The sequence below is a fragment of the Microcaecilia unicolor genome, chromosome 14, assembly GCF_901765095.1.
Source record: "Microcaecilia unicolor chromosome 14, aMicUni1.1, whole genome shotgun sequence".
NCBI classification, from domain to species: Eukaryota; Metazoa; Chordata; class Amphibia; order Gymnophiona; family Siphonopidae; genus Microcaecilia; species Microcaecilia unicolor.
The window spans coordinates 12,715,050-12,727,665 of record NC_044044.1 but is presented as its reverse complement, the minus strand read 5'-3'; the positions used below and the strand labels follow the sequence as shown (position 1 = coordinate 12,727,665).

Here is a 12,616-nt window from a genome sequence, read left to right as displayed (position 1 = left end):
GTACTGAAACGGTAGTAAGCAGAACGTGGAATATAAATAGACATTTTGAAACTAATCATTCCCAGCTCTTGAAAAAAAGTGAGGATGAAAGGAAGGAATACATTTCCAGGCAGCTACACTTTTATAAGAGCCAATCTAATTCCATCCTTACATTTGTAAAAGGTTCTACAAATTTAACATCTGCAAGTTTGAGCATTGCTCACTCCATAGCTCAGTATGGAAAAGCACTCAGTGAGGGAGGATTTATTAAAGAAACTCTCCTAAGATGTGCACCAGTTCTATTTCACGATATGCAGAATAAAGATGCAATTATTAAGAGAATATCTGAGTTACCACTCAGTAGAAATATCAATTGAAGATTTAGCCAATGAAATTCAGCAACAAAAAAGTCACTAATAGGCAGATTAGTTAAAGAATTCCCCCTCCCCCTCACTTATCTTAGTTCACGGCACCCCACACAAGTTAAATAATATCAAGACCAACAAAAGAAACCGACTGACAGATGAACAAAGAAGTCACTAAGCAGGTAAGTTAAATAATTAGGTTTTGGTTTATTAAATACAGTTATATATTACAATTATACATTTTTGTTATTTAAACTATAAATATCGCGAAATTATGGTTTTTTTCTCGAAGTGACACACCACCCGAGTTATGCTCGGTTTTTTGGCGAATTTTGACACACCAAGTTCAAAAGGTTGCCCATCACTGGCCTAGAAGATAACCAGTTACATTGCCCGATGCAACTGGCTATCTACTGATATTCAGTGCATTGCTTGGGGATGGGACGACTTCCCTATGAAGAAAGACTAAGGAGGCTAGGGGTTTTCAGCTTGGAGAAGAGACGGCTGAGGGGAGACATGATAGAGGTATATAAAATAATGAGTGGAGTGGAACAGGTGGATGTGAAGCGTCTGTTCACGCTTTCCAAAAATACTAGGACTAGGGGGCATGCGCTGAAACTACAGTGTAGTAAATTTAAAACAAATCGGAGAAAAATTTTCTTCACCCAACACATAATTAAACTCTGGAATTCGTTGCCGGAGAACGTGGTGAAGGCGGTTAACTTAGCAGAGTTTAAAAAGGGGTTAGACAGTTTCCTAAAGGACAAATCCATAGACCGCTACTTAATGGACTTGGGAAAAATCCACAATTTCGGGAATAACATGTATATAATGTTTGTACATTTGAGTAGCTTGTCAGGTGCCCTTGACTTGGATTGGGAGTAAGCAGCATCTTCTCTAAGACAGATCAGTAAAGGGATGGGATATACTGCTTTTCTGTGGTTACAATCAAAGCGGTTTACATATGGGTACTTATTTTGTACCTGGAGTAAAGTGATTTGCCCAGAATCACGAGGAACTGTAGTAAGAATCAAACCCAGTTCCCCAAGTTCTCAGGCTGCGGCACTAACCATTAGGCTACTCCTCTCCTCCACTCCAGTAAGAAGAGTAATTGAACAGGGAACACCACACACATAATATGAAGGCCAAGCAACAAGAAAAAAAAACTCCACATTTCTCCTCTTATGTAAACTCCTAAAACAGAACAATGCCACCTAATGGTCTAACAATAGATTGTAAGCTTTAACTTATGGTTGTATTATATCTCAGCAGCTTCTACCAAGGCCAAACTGTTCTGCTTATTTATTTAGAGCAGAAAAAGAGCAGATCACAACGATGTAATCCACAACGTCCAATTTACTTACCACATATATAAAAATAATATATCATAAAACCTGACAAGGCCTTGTTTCACCATGCTCTGGACTGCGCCAGATGCTTCAATCACAAAAACTGTCAATAAAAATAAAAATATATTAATATAAAGTTATAATTGATAAACGATATAAAATGTTAAAAACTTTCATGGTCTAACTTTCATATATAAAATATAAATAAATTATGTATGCTGACAATAAAACATATACAAGTATCATTTGAAATAAATATCATAAAGCCTTGTCGGGCTTTATGATATTATTTATTTATATTCTTTTTATTGGGGTGGTGAATAAATTGGACATTTTGGATTACATATTTGTGATCTGCTCCTTTTCTGCTCCGCGGTGGATATTGCGGATCACCTGCCTGTTTATTTGTCTAGTTTATTGCTTGTCTTTCCCTAAGGGCTACAAGGTAGATCAGCAAAATACAATAAAAGAAAATAAAACAAATAAAAATAGTAGAATATGTCAAATAGTCAAATCAATAATTTTATAGAGTACCACTGAAAATGGAATTGAGAAGCCTCACCTTTCAATGTTTTTGAAAGGCTACTGATTCAATCTTCCTCTCTTCAATTCCTTTCCCCTATTTTCTTTTGCTCTCAGACCAGCAAAGCTCATTCCCAGCGATCTTACACCATCTACCGAAACACAGACTCCAATCAGGCAGGGATGAGTCAAGTGGAGATGAAGATGGCGGAGCAGGAGGCAGAGGAGGAGAATGAGGTCTCCATTACACACGACATGGCCGCTCTGGTCACCAAGAAGCCTCGAGACAAGAGGAAGGCCATGATCTATCTCATCCTCATTGCCCTGCTCATCTTTACCCTTGGTAAGTCAGAAAGTTCTTCTTCCACCACATCCTACCAGAGATGCTTATCAACCTTCCAGGTTAGGCCTTCCCAGTCCTCACTGATTATCCTTCATTTCTGCAAAAACATAAGGCCTCTGTTTTTTAAGGATTGCCAACTCACTTAGATTAAGTCAAAGAGACTTATCCAGTCTTAATTTTACCTTCATTACATGCATGGAGATGTAGTTCTAATTTCCCTAGAACACTGGGGACCACCACATCTGTATGCATCCACATCTGGATCAGTCTCTTTGAGTTAGTCTGGGTGAGCGGGCAGCAACCATGTCATTCGCTGAGCCAATCCTAGTTTTACTTGACTCCCATGCTTGCGTCTATGTACCTGCACTGCTGTTTACCATTTCTATAACACAACCAGACATATGCAACAATAAGCAAATGTGGTAGATGACAGTATATATAAGTAAAACATCCAAGCATTTCATTGACAGTCTAACAGGGTGGGGATGGGTAGGACGTATGCATGGGAACATCAAAGCATTTAATATTAATATTTTGATTGAACGTTTAGACACCCAACAGACAGGACTTAAAGATCTGGGTTTTCTAGCCCATTATGAACCATAAAGTTGTATTGCTCTGTTTATCACCCTCCTCTCACCTATCCACCCCCATCCTGTTAGACTATCTCTGAAATGCTTTGATATTCCCATGCATACGTCCTACCCATCCCCACCCTGTTAGACTGTCAATGAAATGCTTGGATGTTTTACTTATATATACTGTCATCTACCACATTTGCTTATTTCTGATCTGACGAAGAAGGGCAACCTTCGAAAGCTAATCAAGAAATGTATTAAGTTATGTCCAATAAAAAGGTATAATCTTATTTTCTTTTCCATGTTTTATTTTGTTTGATTTCTATTGATTACCTTTGATACTGGTAAAATCGCTCTCCTTGTCTCTCTGGATCTATCTGCAGCTTTTGACTTGATCACTCTTCTTCTTTCTCAACTTCAGACTATTGGGATTAAGGGCCTGGTTTTAGATTGGTTTTCTTCTTATCTCACTGATAGATCTTTCACAGTCTCTACACCTCTTGGCACTTCTTTTATGGTGCCTCTGAACTGTGCTGCTCCCCAAGTTTCCATTTTGTCCCCCTTAACATCTTTCTTAGCCCTCAAGCTCTTCTTATACAGGACTATAACTTGAAACTCTTTAGCCATGCTGATGAGATCTTACTCATCTTTCCAGTTTCACCCAAGAATCTTGATAATTTCCCCCTTACAAAACTGTCTTTGTTTTCTTTCCACTTGGCTTTCTGTTCACCGTATGGTACTCAACACTCCTCCAAAACTACAGCTTGCTGGATCTTGGGTTGTCTCACAACATCCACCTCTCCACTCTCTCAATTTGACGGTCAGGTTTCTTCAGTTCCGTTATTTTGGTGTTGTCATTGATTCTCAGCTTTCTTTCAATCTCCAGGTTTCTCAGGTAACTAGGAAGTGCTTCTATTGGCTGTATCGCATTAGCTCTATAAGTCATTTTCTGGATCTGGCCTCCCTACACACACTCATTCACGCGTTTGTTATATCTTGACTCGATTATTGTAACATCGTTTACTGTGGTATCTCTTCCTATCTATTATATCGTTTGCAAACTATTCACAATCCCGCGGCAAGGTTTTTGTGTAAAGCTAAGCGATCGGGTCACTCCACTTTTCTTTCATTTGTTCTGGTTACCCATTAAATATAAATGTTGGTTCAAAATTCTTTGCCTAATCCATAAGGCTCTCCACCTTGGATCTCCTTCTTACCTCTCTTCTTCCACTATCCCCTGTACCCCTTCATGTGCACTACGTTCCCTGGACTCCAATAGACTTGTTCTTCCCGTGCCTAGAGTGGCTCGCTATGGGGTCCCTTTACTAAGCCGCGTAAGCGTCTATGCGTACCCAACGCACACCAAAAATGGAGTTACTGCCCGTCTACCACGTGGCTCTTTCAGTAATTTCATTTTTGGTGCGTGCCTGATATGCCCGTCTGAAAAATAGTTTGTATTTTTGGGCACGCGTAATGGACATGCGCCAAGTGGCATTTGGTGTGCGTAGATCATTACCTCTAGGTCAATGGCTGGTGGTAAGGTCTCAGACCCAAGATAGGCACGTAGCAATTTTCATTTTGCCGCACGTCCATTTTCAGCAAAAATTTATAAAAAGGCCTTTTTCACAGCCGCGCTGCACTGAAAGATGGATTGGTGTGCACCCAAAACCCGCGCCTACACTACCGCAAGCCATTTTTCAGCACGCCTTTGTAAAAAGACCCCTATGAGTCTACCCTCTTCTTTCTGTCATCCTTTTTGTGGAATGACTTACCTCTTCTACTTAGGTCTGAAATGTCTTTCCCTAAATTCATGTTTTATCGATAATAGAAAGATATACAGCCAAACAACGAAGGAATACAAAAGCATGCTAAATGGTCAAAAAGAACAAATGTTCAGCAACAGAGAGCAGTGTTACATCCAAGAATATCACCCCGATTAAACAATTCCAACTAAGAAACTCAGGTCCTACTCACTCCCTCCCTCCCTCGCCACCAAAAATCATGAACATCCCACTCATAAGGAATTCAGAAGAAGGCTACGCAGTCTCATAGTCAAGGAGCCTCCGAAAAAGGGGTCCATATCGCCAAAAACTTAGTAATCACCCTCTCCCCTACCTGAAGCACAGAAATTCTCTCCATTCACAAAAACTCATGCATGAGATTTCTCCACAAAGAGACTGTAGGTGCATTTGGGTGCATATACAGTATACACATACCCCTATACTCACCAACCTACAAGCAACACAGACATAAATACTTCCCCTTACATATAGTGGAGTTGGAAAAAAATCCATGAGCCATGATCTGTATGCTTTTCCTTGTTAAAAATTGGCATTGCATTGGCCATCCTCTAATCCGCAGGTATCACGGTCATTTTGAATGCTAGACTAGATTACTAGTACATATAAAAACTCAGCCAGTGTTTGATTAGAGAATAGAAGGGGTGGGAATTCTATATGACCTGGACTGACCAGGATGCCAGATTTAATGGACCTTTGGTCTGACCCAGCATAGCACCTTATCAGGGGCATTTTCGAAAGAGAAGGGCGCCCATCTTCCGACACAAATCTGGAGATGGGCATCCTTCTCACAGGGTCGCCCAAATCGACATAATCAAAAGCCAATTTTGGGCGCCCTCAACTGCTTTCCGTCGTGGGGATGACCAAAGTTCCTGGGGGCGTGTTGGAGGCTTAGCAAAGGCAGGACTGGGGCGTGCTTAACAGATAGGCGTCCTTGGCTGATAATGGAAAAAAGAAGGGCGTCCCTGATGAGCACTTGGCCGACTTTACTTGGTCCATTTTGTTCACAACCAAGCCTAAAAAAGGTGCCCGAACTGACCAGATGACCTCCCCTTACTCCCTCAGTGGTCACTAACCCCTTCCACCCTAAAAGAAAAACTTAAAAAAAATTTTTTGCCAGCCTCAAATGTCATACCCAGCTCCCTGACAGCAGTATGCAGGTCTGTGGAGCAGTTTTAATGGGTGCAGTGCACATCAGCCAGGCGCACCCAGGCCCATACCCCCTGCTACCTGTTATACTTGTGGTGGTAAATGGGAGCCCTCCAAAACTTACCCGAAACCCACTGTACCCACATGTAGGTGCCCTCCTTCACCCCTTAGGGCTATGGTAGTGTTGTACAGTTGTGGGGAGTAGCTTGGGGGGGGGGGGGTTGGGGGCTCAGTACCCAAGGTAAGGGAGCTATGCACCTGGGAGCAATTTCTGAAGTCCACTGCAGTGCCCCCTAGGGTGCCCAGTTGGTGTCCTGGCATGTCAGGGGGACCAGTGCACTACGAATGCTGGCTCCTCCCACGACCAAATGGCTTGGATTTGGTTGTTTCCGAGATGGGCGTCCTCGGTTTCCATTATCGCCGAAAACCGGGGACGACCATCTTTAAGGACGATCTAAGGATGACCATCTCTAAGGTCGACCTAAATGTTGGGATTTGGGCGTCCCCGACCGTATTATCGAAACGAAAGATGGACGCCCATCTTGTTTTGATAATAAGGGTTTCCCCACCCCTTCGCTGGGACGTCCTTAGACATGGGTGTCCTTAGAGATGGGCATCCCCATTCGATTATGCCCCTCCACATGTTCTAGTTCCTACTTTTCATAGATAAAATGAAACAGTTTCATAGATGCAATGGAAGTAAAACCAGGACTGGCTCAGTCATCTGTTGATTTTTAGCCTTATATTTTGTTAATGCAAAAATATCTCATAAATATTCATTGCACATGTTTCCTGGAATTCATGACCAGCATAAAGTTGTGGGAGCTGAAGATTGGAAAACCACTAGCTTCCTAGACCTGATATTGCTGACTACCCATCTTGTCTTTGACCATCAGCATTCCTCTTTGGCTACTTGGCCACTGGATCATGCCAGTCTTGTGTAGACCCCCGTGCTGAATACCTGGTGGTGAGTGATGAGCCGGACCAGTCCATGCAAGATAGCCAGAAGACAATACTATACTGGGGTGATCTGAAGCTGATGTTCCAGAAGTATCTCAACAGCGAGGAACAAATCGGCAAGACCATCAAGTGAGTTCTTCTTCTTCACAAACCACCAATAGTCTGAGGACAGTAAAGTGGCCACACAACTTTAAAAATTGTATGGGACAAGCTTACCTAGCTATCATTGCTCTCACTGCATTCATGAAGAGGCAGCACTGATTTTCTTAGGAACAGCAGGGTTATAAGCCTGCTGTTGGGTGGATGTTTGTGGCTAGAACTAGTACCAACTCAACCTAGAACTATATGGTCACCTTAGTGGGAGGGGTTTCTTAGGACACTGGAAGAATCTGGTCTTAATCATACAATACAATTATCACAAAATAAGAGGTGTGAGGGGGGGGGGGGACTAATGGTCATTCAGGGATGGGCTAAGAGGATAACCACACCGCATACAGTGCTCAAAAAGGCTCTGTGCTTCCTGTCAGCCAGTGAGCAGTTTACCAACTAACTTACATTCTGTTTTCATATCAGCTATTATAAGCAAATCAGAGAGTATTAAATGCCATCAGAACCCCTCCCCCCCATAAAGGCATCACTCTGACACATGTAAAGCATGACACCCAGCATGGACAACTGAAAAGAAAGAATGTAAAAAATAATTTTGGCCAAAAAAGGAGATCTTTCTCTGAAACACTAGGGTTGTCACCTGATCCTGCTCAACAGGGAACAACTAAGCTAGTTCTAGTGTTGTTCAGGTCACCATCTACAAATACAATGGGGAAACCAAGGTGGGCTCAGCTTCTTTGAACTGACATGGGCCAGGAGAGAACCTGTCTGTTGACATAAATCTATCTGTCTTGTGTATCCTCTTTCCTATAGGAGAATCAGTCGGACAAACCACCCAGCCGGCTCGGATGAGATAAATTTACTGGCCCATGAGATCATGTCCTATTTCAGAAAGTACAAGCTAGACCACACTTGGGCAGACAGTCACTATGTGCCCCTGCATTTCTCAAACAGGTGAGGCCAAGGCAGACACACCTACATGCTGTAAGAAAGCTCTTTAACATGGAACTCTCTCCAAAAATACTAGGACTAGGGGGCATGCAATGAAGCTTCTAAGTAGTAAATTTAAAATGAATCGGAGAAAGTATTTCTTCACTCAGCGTGTTATTAAACTCTGGAATTTGTTGCCAGAAAATGTAATAAAAGCAGTTAGCTTAGCGGGGTTGAAAAAAAGGTTTTGATGGCTTCCTAAAGGAAAAGTCCATAGACCATTATTAAAATGGACTTGGGGAAACTCCACTGCTTATTTCTAGAATAAAAAAACTGTATGGCTTGACCTTCTCCAATTGTAAGTATAGACCACTAAAAAATATACACTGAGGAGAAAGTCCCCAAGAACACTTGCAGTTAACAACCAGATGGAGTCTCATATCACTTAGCACGGATATTCATATCACTCCCCTGGTGACTCTATAAACGTGCGTAGGTTTAATCATCGACCAAAAACCACCTCCACCCCAATGCTGCAACTGCAATAATAATAACCCATGTTCTCACACCATCATGTGCAAATAAATAGATATTCAAAAAGACACTCAGCCCAAAGAGCATGTATACTCCACAATTCAGACTGGCGTGTGTAGTAGCCCCGACAGTGCCTGTTTCGCTATGCTTCTTCTGGGGGAAACTCACACCATTTAGCCTTAGACAGCCCTCTCCAGGAACCTCTCTAGAACACTGGAGTGCTGTTCTTCCAGTGTTCTAATCTAGAGAGGTTCCTGGAGAGGGCTGTCTAAGGCTAAATGGTGTGAGTTTCCCCCAGAAGAAGCATAGCGAAACAGGCACTGTCGGGGCTACTACACACGCCAGTCTGAATTGTGGAGTATACATGCTCTTTGGGCTGAGTGTCTTTTTGAATATCTATTTATTTGCACATGATGGTGTGAGAACATGGGTTATTATTATTGCAGTTGCAGCATTGGGGTGGAGGTGGTTTTTGGTCGATGATTAAACCTACGCACGTTTATAGAGTCACCAGGGGAGTGATATGAATATCCGTGCTAAGTGATATGAGACTCCACCTGGTTGTTAACTGCAAGTGTTCTTGGGTACTTATTTCTAGGATAAGCAGCATAAAATGTATTGTACTGTTTTGGGATCTTGTGACCTAGATTGGCCACTGTTGGAAACAGGATGCTGGGCTTGATGGACCTTATGTACTTAATCTGTCATGAAGAACAAGTGCTGAGGAAGATACAGTAACCTTGAAAAAAAAATCAGAAGTCAAGAACACTGTCAACATTCTTGGCCAAATATGAGATAATAAAAAAAAAAAAAAAAAAAAAAAAAAAAGAGGAGAAACTCTTGAAAGTAATCCAAGACACCAACAGTCCAATGCTTAGAACTCCCGCGGTAAGCCAACAGCGCAGAAACCATATCTCCGGAACAGCACAGAAGCCTAGCTTGCCAGTGCTCAAAGGAAATGGTATTCAAATTATATGCGTTCTGTAAAAGCGAAAGCAATGAGGGGAAGTGCTTGGCATACAAGCAGAAGAGTTTTGTGGTAAGCTCAGCTCCTGTGCGCATGTTCCTGGAAAACCCGAAAGTGAAGCACACATTGGCGTCAGTTTTCTGCGTCTTTAAATATAAGCGTTTTAATTTTTTTTTTTTTTTTTTACTTGGAAGGCTTATATTTAAATGCAGGAAGCAGGCGCCAATGTGTGCTTTGAGTTTTGGGTTTGCTGTAGGGTTACCATATTTTGGTCCCCAAAAAGGAGGACACATGCCCCGCCCCCAAACACACCCCACCCTGCCCCCTTTCACGCCCTCGCTCCGCCCCCTGTCACATGTTCCCCTCCCCCCGTCACCCTCCTCCCCTTACCTTACTACTGCCCTGGTAGTCTAGTGACCTCTTCAGGGCAGGAAAGAGCCCCCTCTTTCCTGCCCGGAGCGCTGCCCTGCATGCATCCTTCCTGTTGCTGATCTCAGCGCTGATTCAAAATGGCCGCCAAAAGTTAAAGTCTCGCGAGGTCACTGCAACTCTCAGCGGCCATTTTGAATAGGCGCCGAGATCAGCAACAGGAAGGATGCATGCAGGGTAGTGCTCCGGGCAGGAAAGAGGGGGCTCTTTCCTGACCCAAAGGCGGAAGACATCACTAGACCACCAGGGCAGTAGTAAGTAAGGGGAGGAGAGGGAAGCAATCTGCCCCTTGTTCAATACCCTTATTTTATTATCCCCACCTTAGTAATTCCCTTATCTCTTATTTGTCCTGTTTGTCTGTCCTAAATAGATTGTAAGCTCTGTCGAGCAGGGACTGTCTCTTCATGTGCAGTGTACAGCGCTGCGTACTTCTAGTAGCACTATAGAAATGATACGTAGTAGTCTTTGGGATTCCGGAATCTTGCTACTCTTTGGGATTCCATACAGAATCTTGCTACTATGGGATTCCGGAATCTTGCTACTCTTTGGGATTCCATACAGAATCTTGCTACTATGGGATTCCGGAATCTTGCTACTCTTTGTCCTAATTAGATTGTAAGCTCTGTCAAGCAGGGACTGTCTCTTCATGTTCAAGTGTACAGCACTGCGTACGTCTAGTAGCGCTATAGAAATGATAAGTAGTAGTAATGAATAGCAGGTTAAAAATCAGGGAAGCCAGGTTTCCACTACTGCTAATCCCATTCATGTTTACTTTGACCTTAGACAAGTCATTTCACCCTCCATTGTGTCAGGTACAAATTTAGGGCTAGATTACTTACGCATATTAAGTTTCTTTTTAATTGCAAGTCTAATTGCTGTCAACCTGGTCGCTATTAGAGGGCGGCCAAAACCGAGTTTTTCAGTTTTGACCTAAACCCAAATTGTGGCCGAAATTCACTGCTCAGTTTTGGCCACAACCAAAGCCAAAATTAAAACCTGAGCAGCATGCCCCCCACCCTGAAAGAAAGCTGCCCACCATCCGTAGGCCTTCCCCGGGCCTTCCTCAGAAGCCCAGGTGGTCTAGTGGCCACTGAAGATCACAGCAACCATTTTGAAACTGCTAATCTAGAGTGAAGTGTGCTTTTTGAATTTACCTCTCTAGTTCTGCCTCTGAAGCAGCCTTCTGACAAAACGTGGCCACATCAGGCATATATGACTAGATTAAAATCCTTGCTTTTTTGATGGTGTATACACACATACATACGCGTGCACCAACAAGAGCACATGCTGCCCGATAATTAGCGCTATTTGATCAGTCAAAACGGACGCTGGCCGGTTTAATAGCGCTTTACCGGCTATCCTCCGATATACAGCAAGGGATAACTGGCTATCCTCTGCTGGATATCCGTGGTTAGTGGCTGGTGTCTAACTGGTTATATCATGTGATATAACCGGATGTCTGCTATTTTTAAACCGGTTTTGGCAGTCATATTTGGCCGCGTCAAACCCTGGTATATCTTCGGCCAGTTTAAAGATAAATAAACAAATAAATGAGTCTCTCTGGGGTTATGGTTCTGTGCTTTTACATGGTGATTAACACCGTTTGCACTCGAAGATTCTTCTTACTTGGCACAGATTATAGTATATATTGGGAAAACTGACTGCTTTATGCTGAAACACGGCCCGTGTTGGGTCTTGGAATAAAGATTTGCTTGCTATTACAACTCTGAATGCCCTTGGTGCTTTTATTTTTACTGATGATAGACTGCCTCCATCATCTGTATCTCACTCATCTCACCTGTCTCTTCTTCTCCTGCATAGGTTAAACCCCAACTCCCTGAAGTTTGTGGACAGGAGTGGGGCTGTCATTGAAGATGTGATAATAGAGGATCCCGATATTTATTGTCCTTACAGTACCACTGGCAACTCCACGGTATATAAAATACCTACACAACTTACTTAACCATCAATACTTTCAAGATACTCCTTCATACTCCTTCCTTCCTTTGCTGTTCTACTACAGGAATTCTTTGAATTTGGAACACTATCATTCAGTATTCCTGTGTTGACGCTCTGCATTTAACACATTATAAAGCATGATTCTTGATAATATGTCAAACTCTATTTCACACTATGGTGTGATATATTTGTACAGATTGAATTCTTCGTACAATATCTGTAGGAATTAAAGGATTGATATTGAGACCGTGGGAGGGAACCTGGATAACTCCCGCGGTCAGCGGTGAACCTGGAAATTCAATGCTGGGGCCGTATCCAGCGACCAGCATTGAATTTCTGGGATTTTTGGCTGCTAAAAACATAGCCAGTTAAGCCAATATTCATCGACTGACTGGCTAAGTTATAGCGGTGGCCAAAGATAGACCTGCTATTTACACGGGTCTATCTGGCCGCTAAACTTAGCCAGTCAATGAATATTGGTGCTACATGACTATTGGGCTCATTTTCGAAAGAAAAGGACATCCATCTTTCGACATAAATCGGAAGATGGACGTTCTTCTCCCAGGAATGTCCAAATCGGTATAATCTAAACCTGATTTAGGACGTCTCCAACTGCACTCCGTTACAAGGACAACATGTTGGAGT

The 12,616-nt window shown here is 42.6% G+C and overlaps 1 protein-coding gene across 2 annotated transcripts in view; it reads left to right on the top strand.

The window, feature by feature from the left end:
* The window catches only part of TFR2 (transferrin receptor 2), a 67,208-nt gene that overhangs the window by 30,319 nt on the left and 24,273 nt on the right, over nt 1–12,616 (top strand). For both annotated transcript variants that reach the window (XM_030187686.1, XM_030187685.1), the window contains 4 exons: nt 2,333–2,558; nt 6,981–7,173; nt 7,966–8,106; nt 11,834–11,945. In XM_030187686.1, coding sequence (XP_030043546.1) covers nt 2,333–2,558; nt 6,981–7,173; nt 7,966–8,106; nt 11,834–11,945 — 672 coding nt within the window. The remainder of the gene's footprint in view (nt 1–2,332; nt 2,559–6,980; nt 7,174–7,965; nt 8,107–11,833; nt 11,946–12,616) is intronic.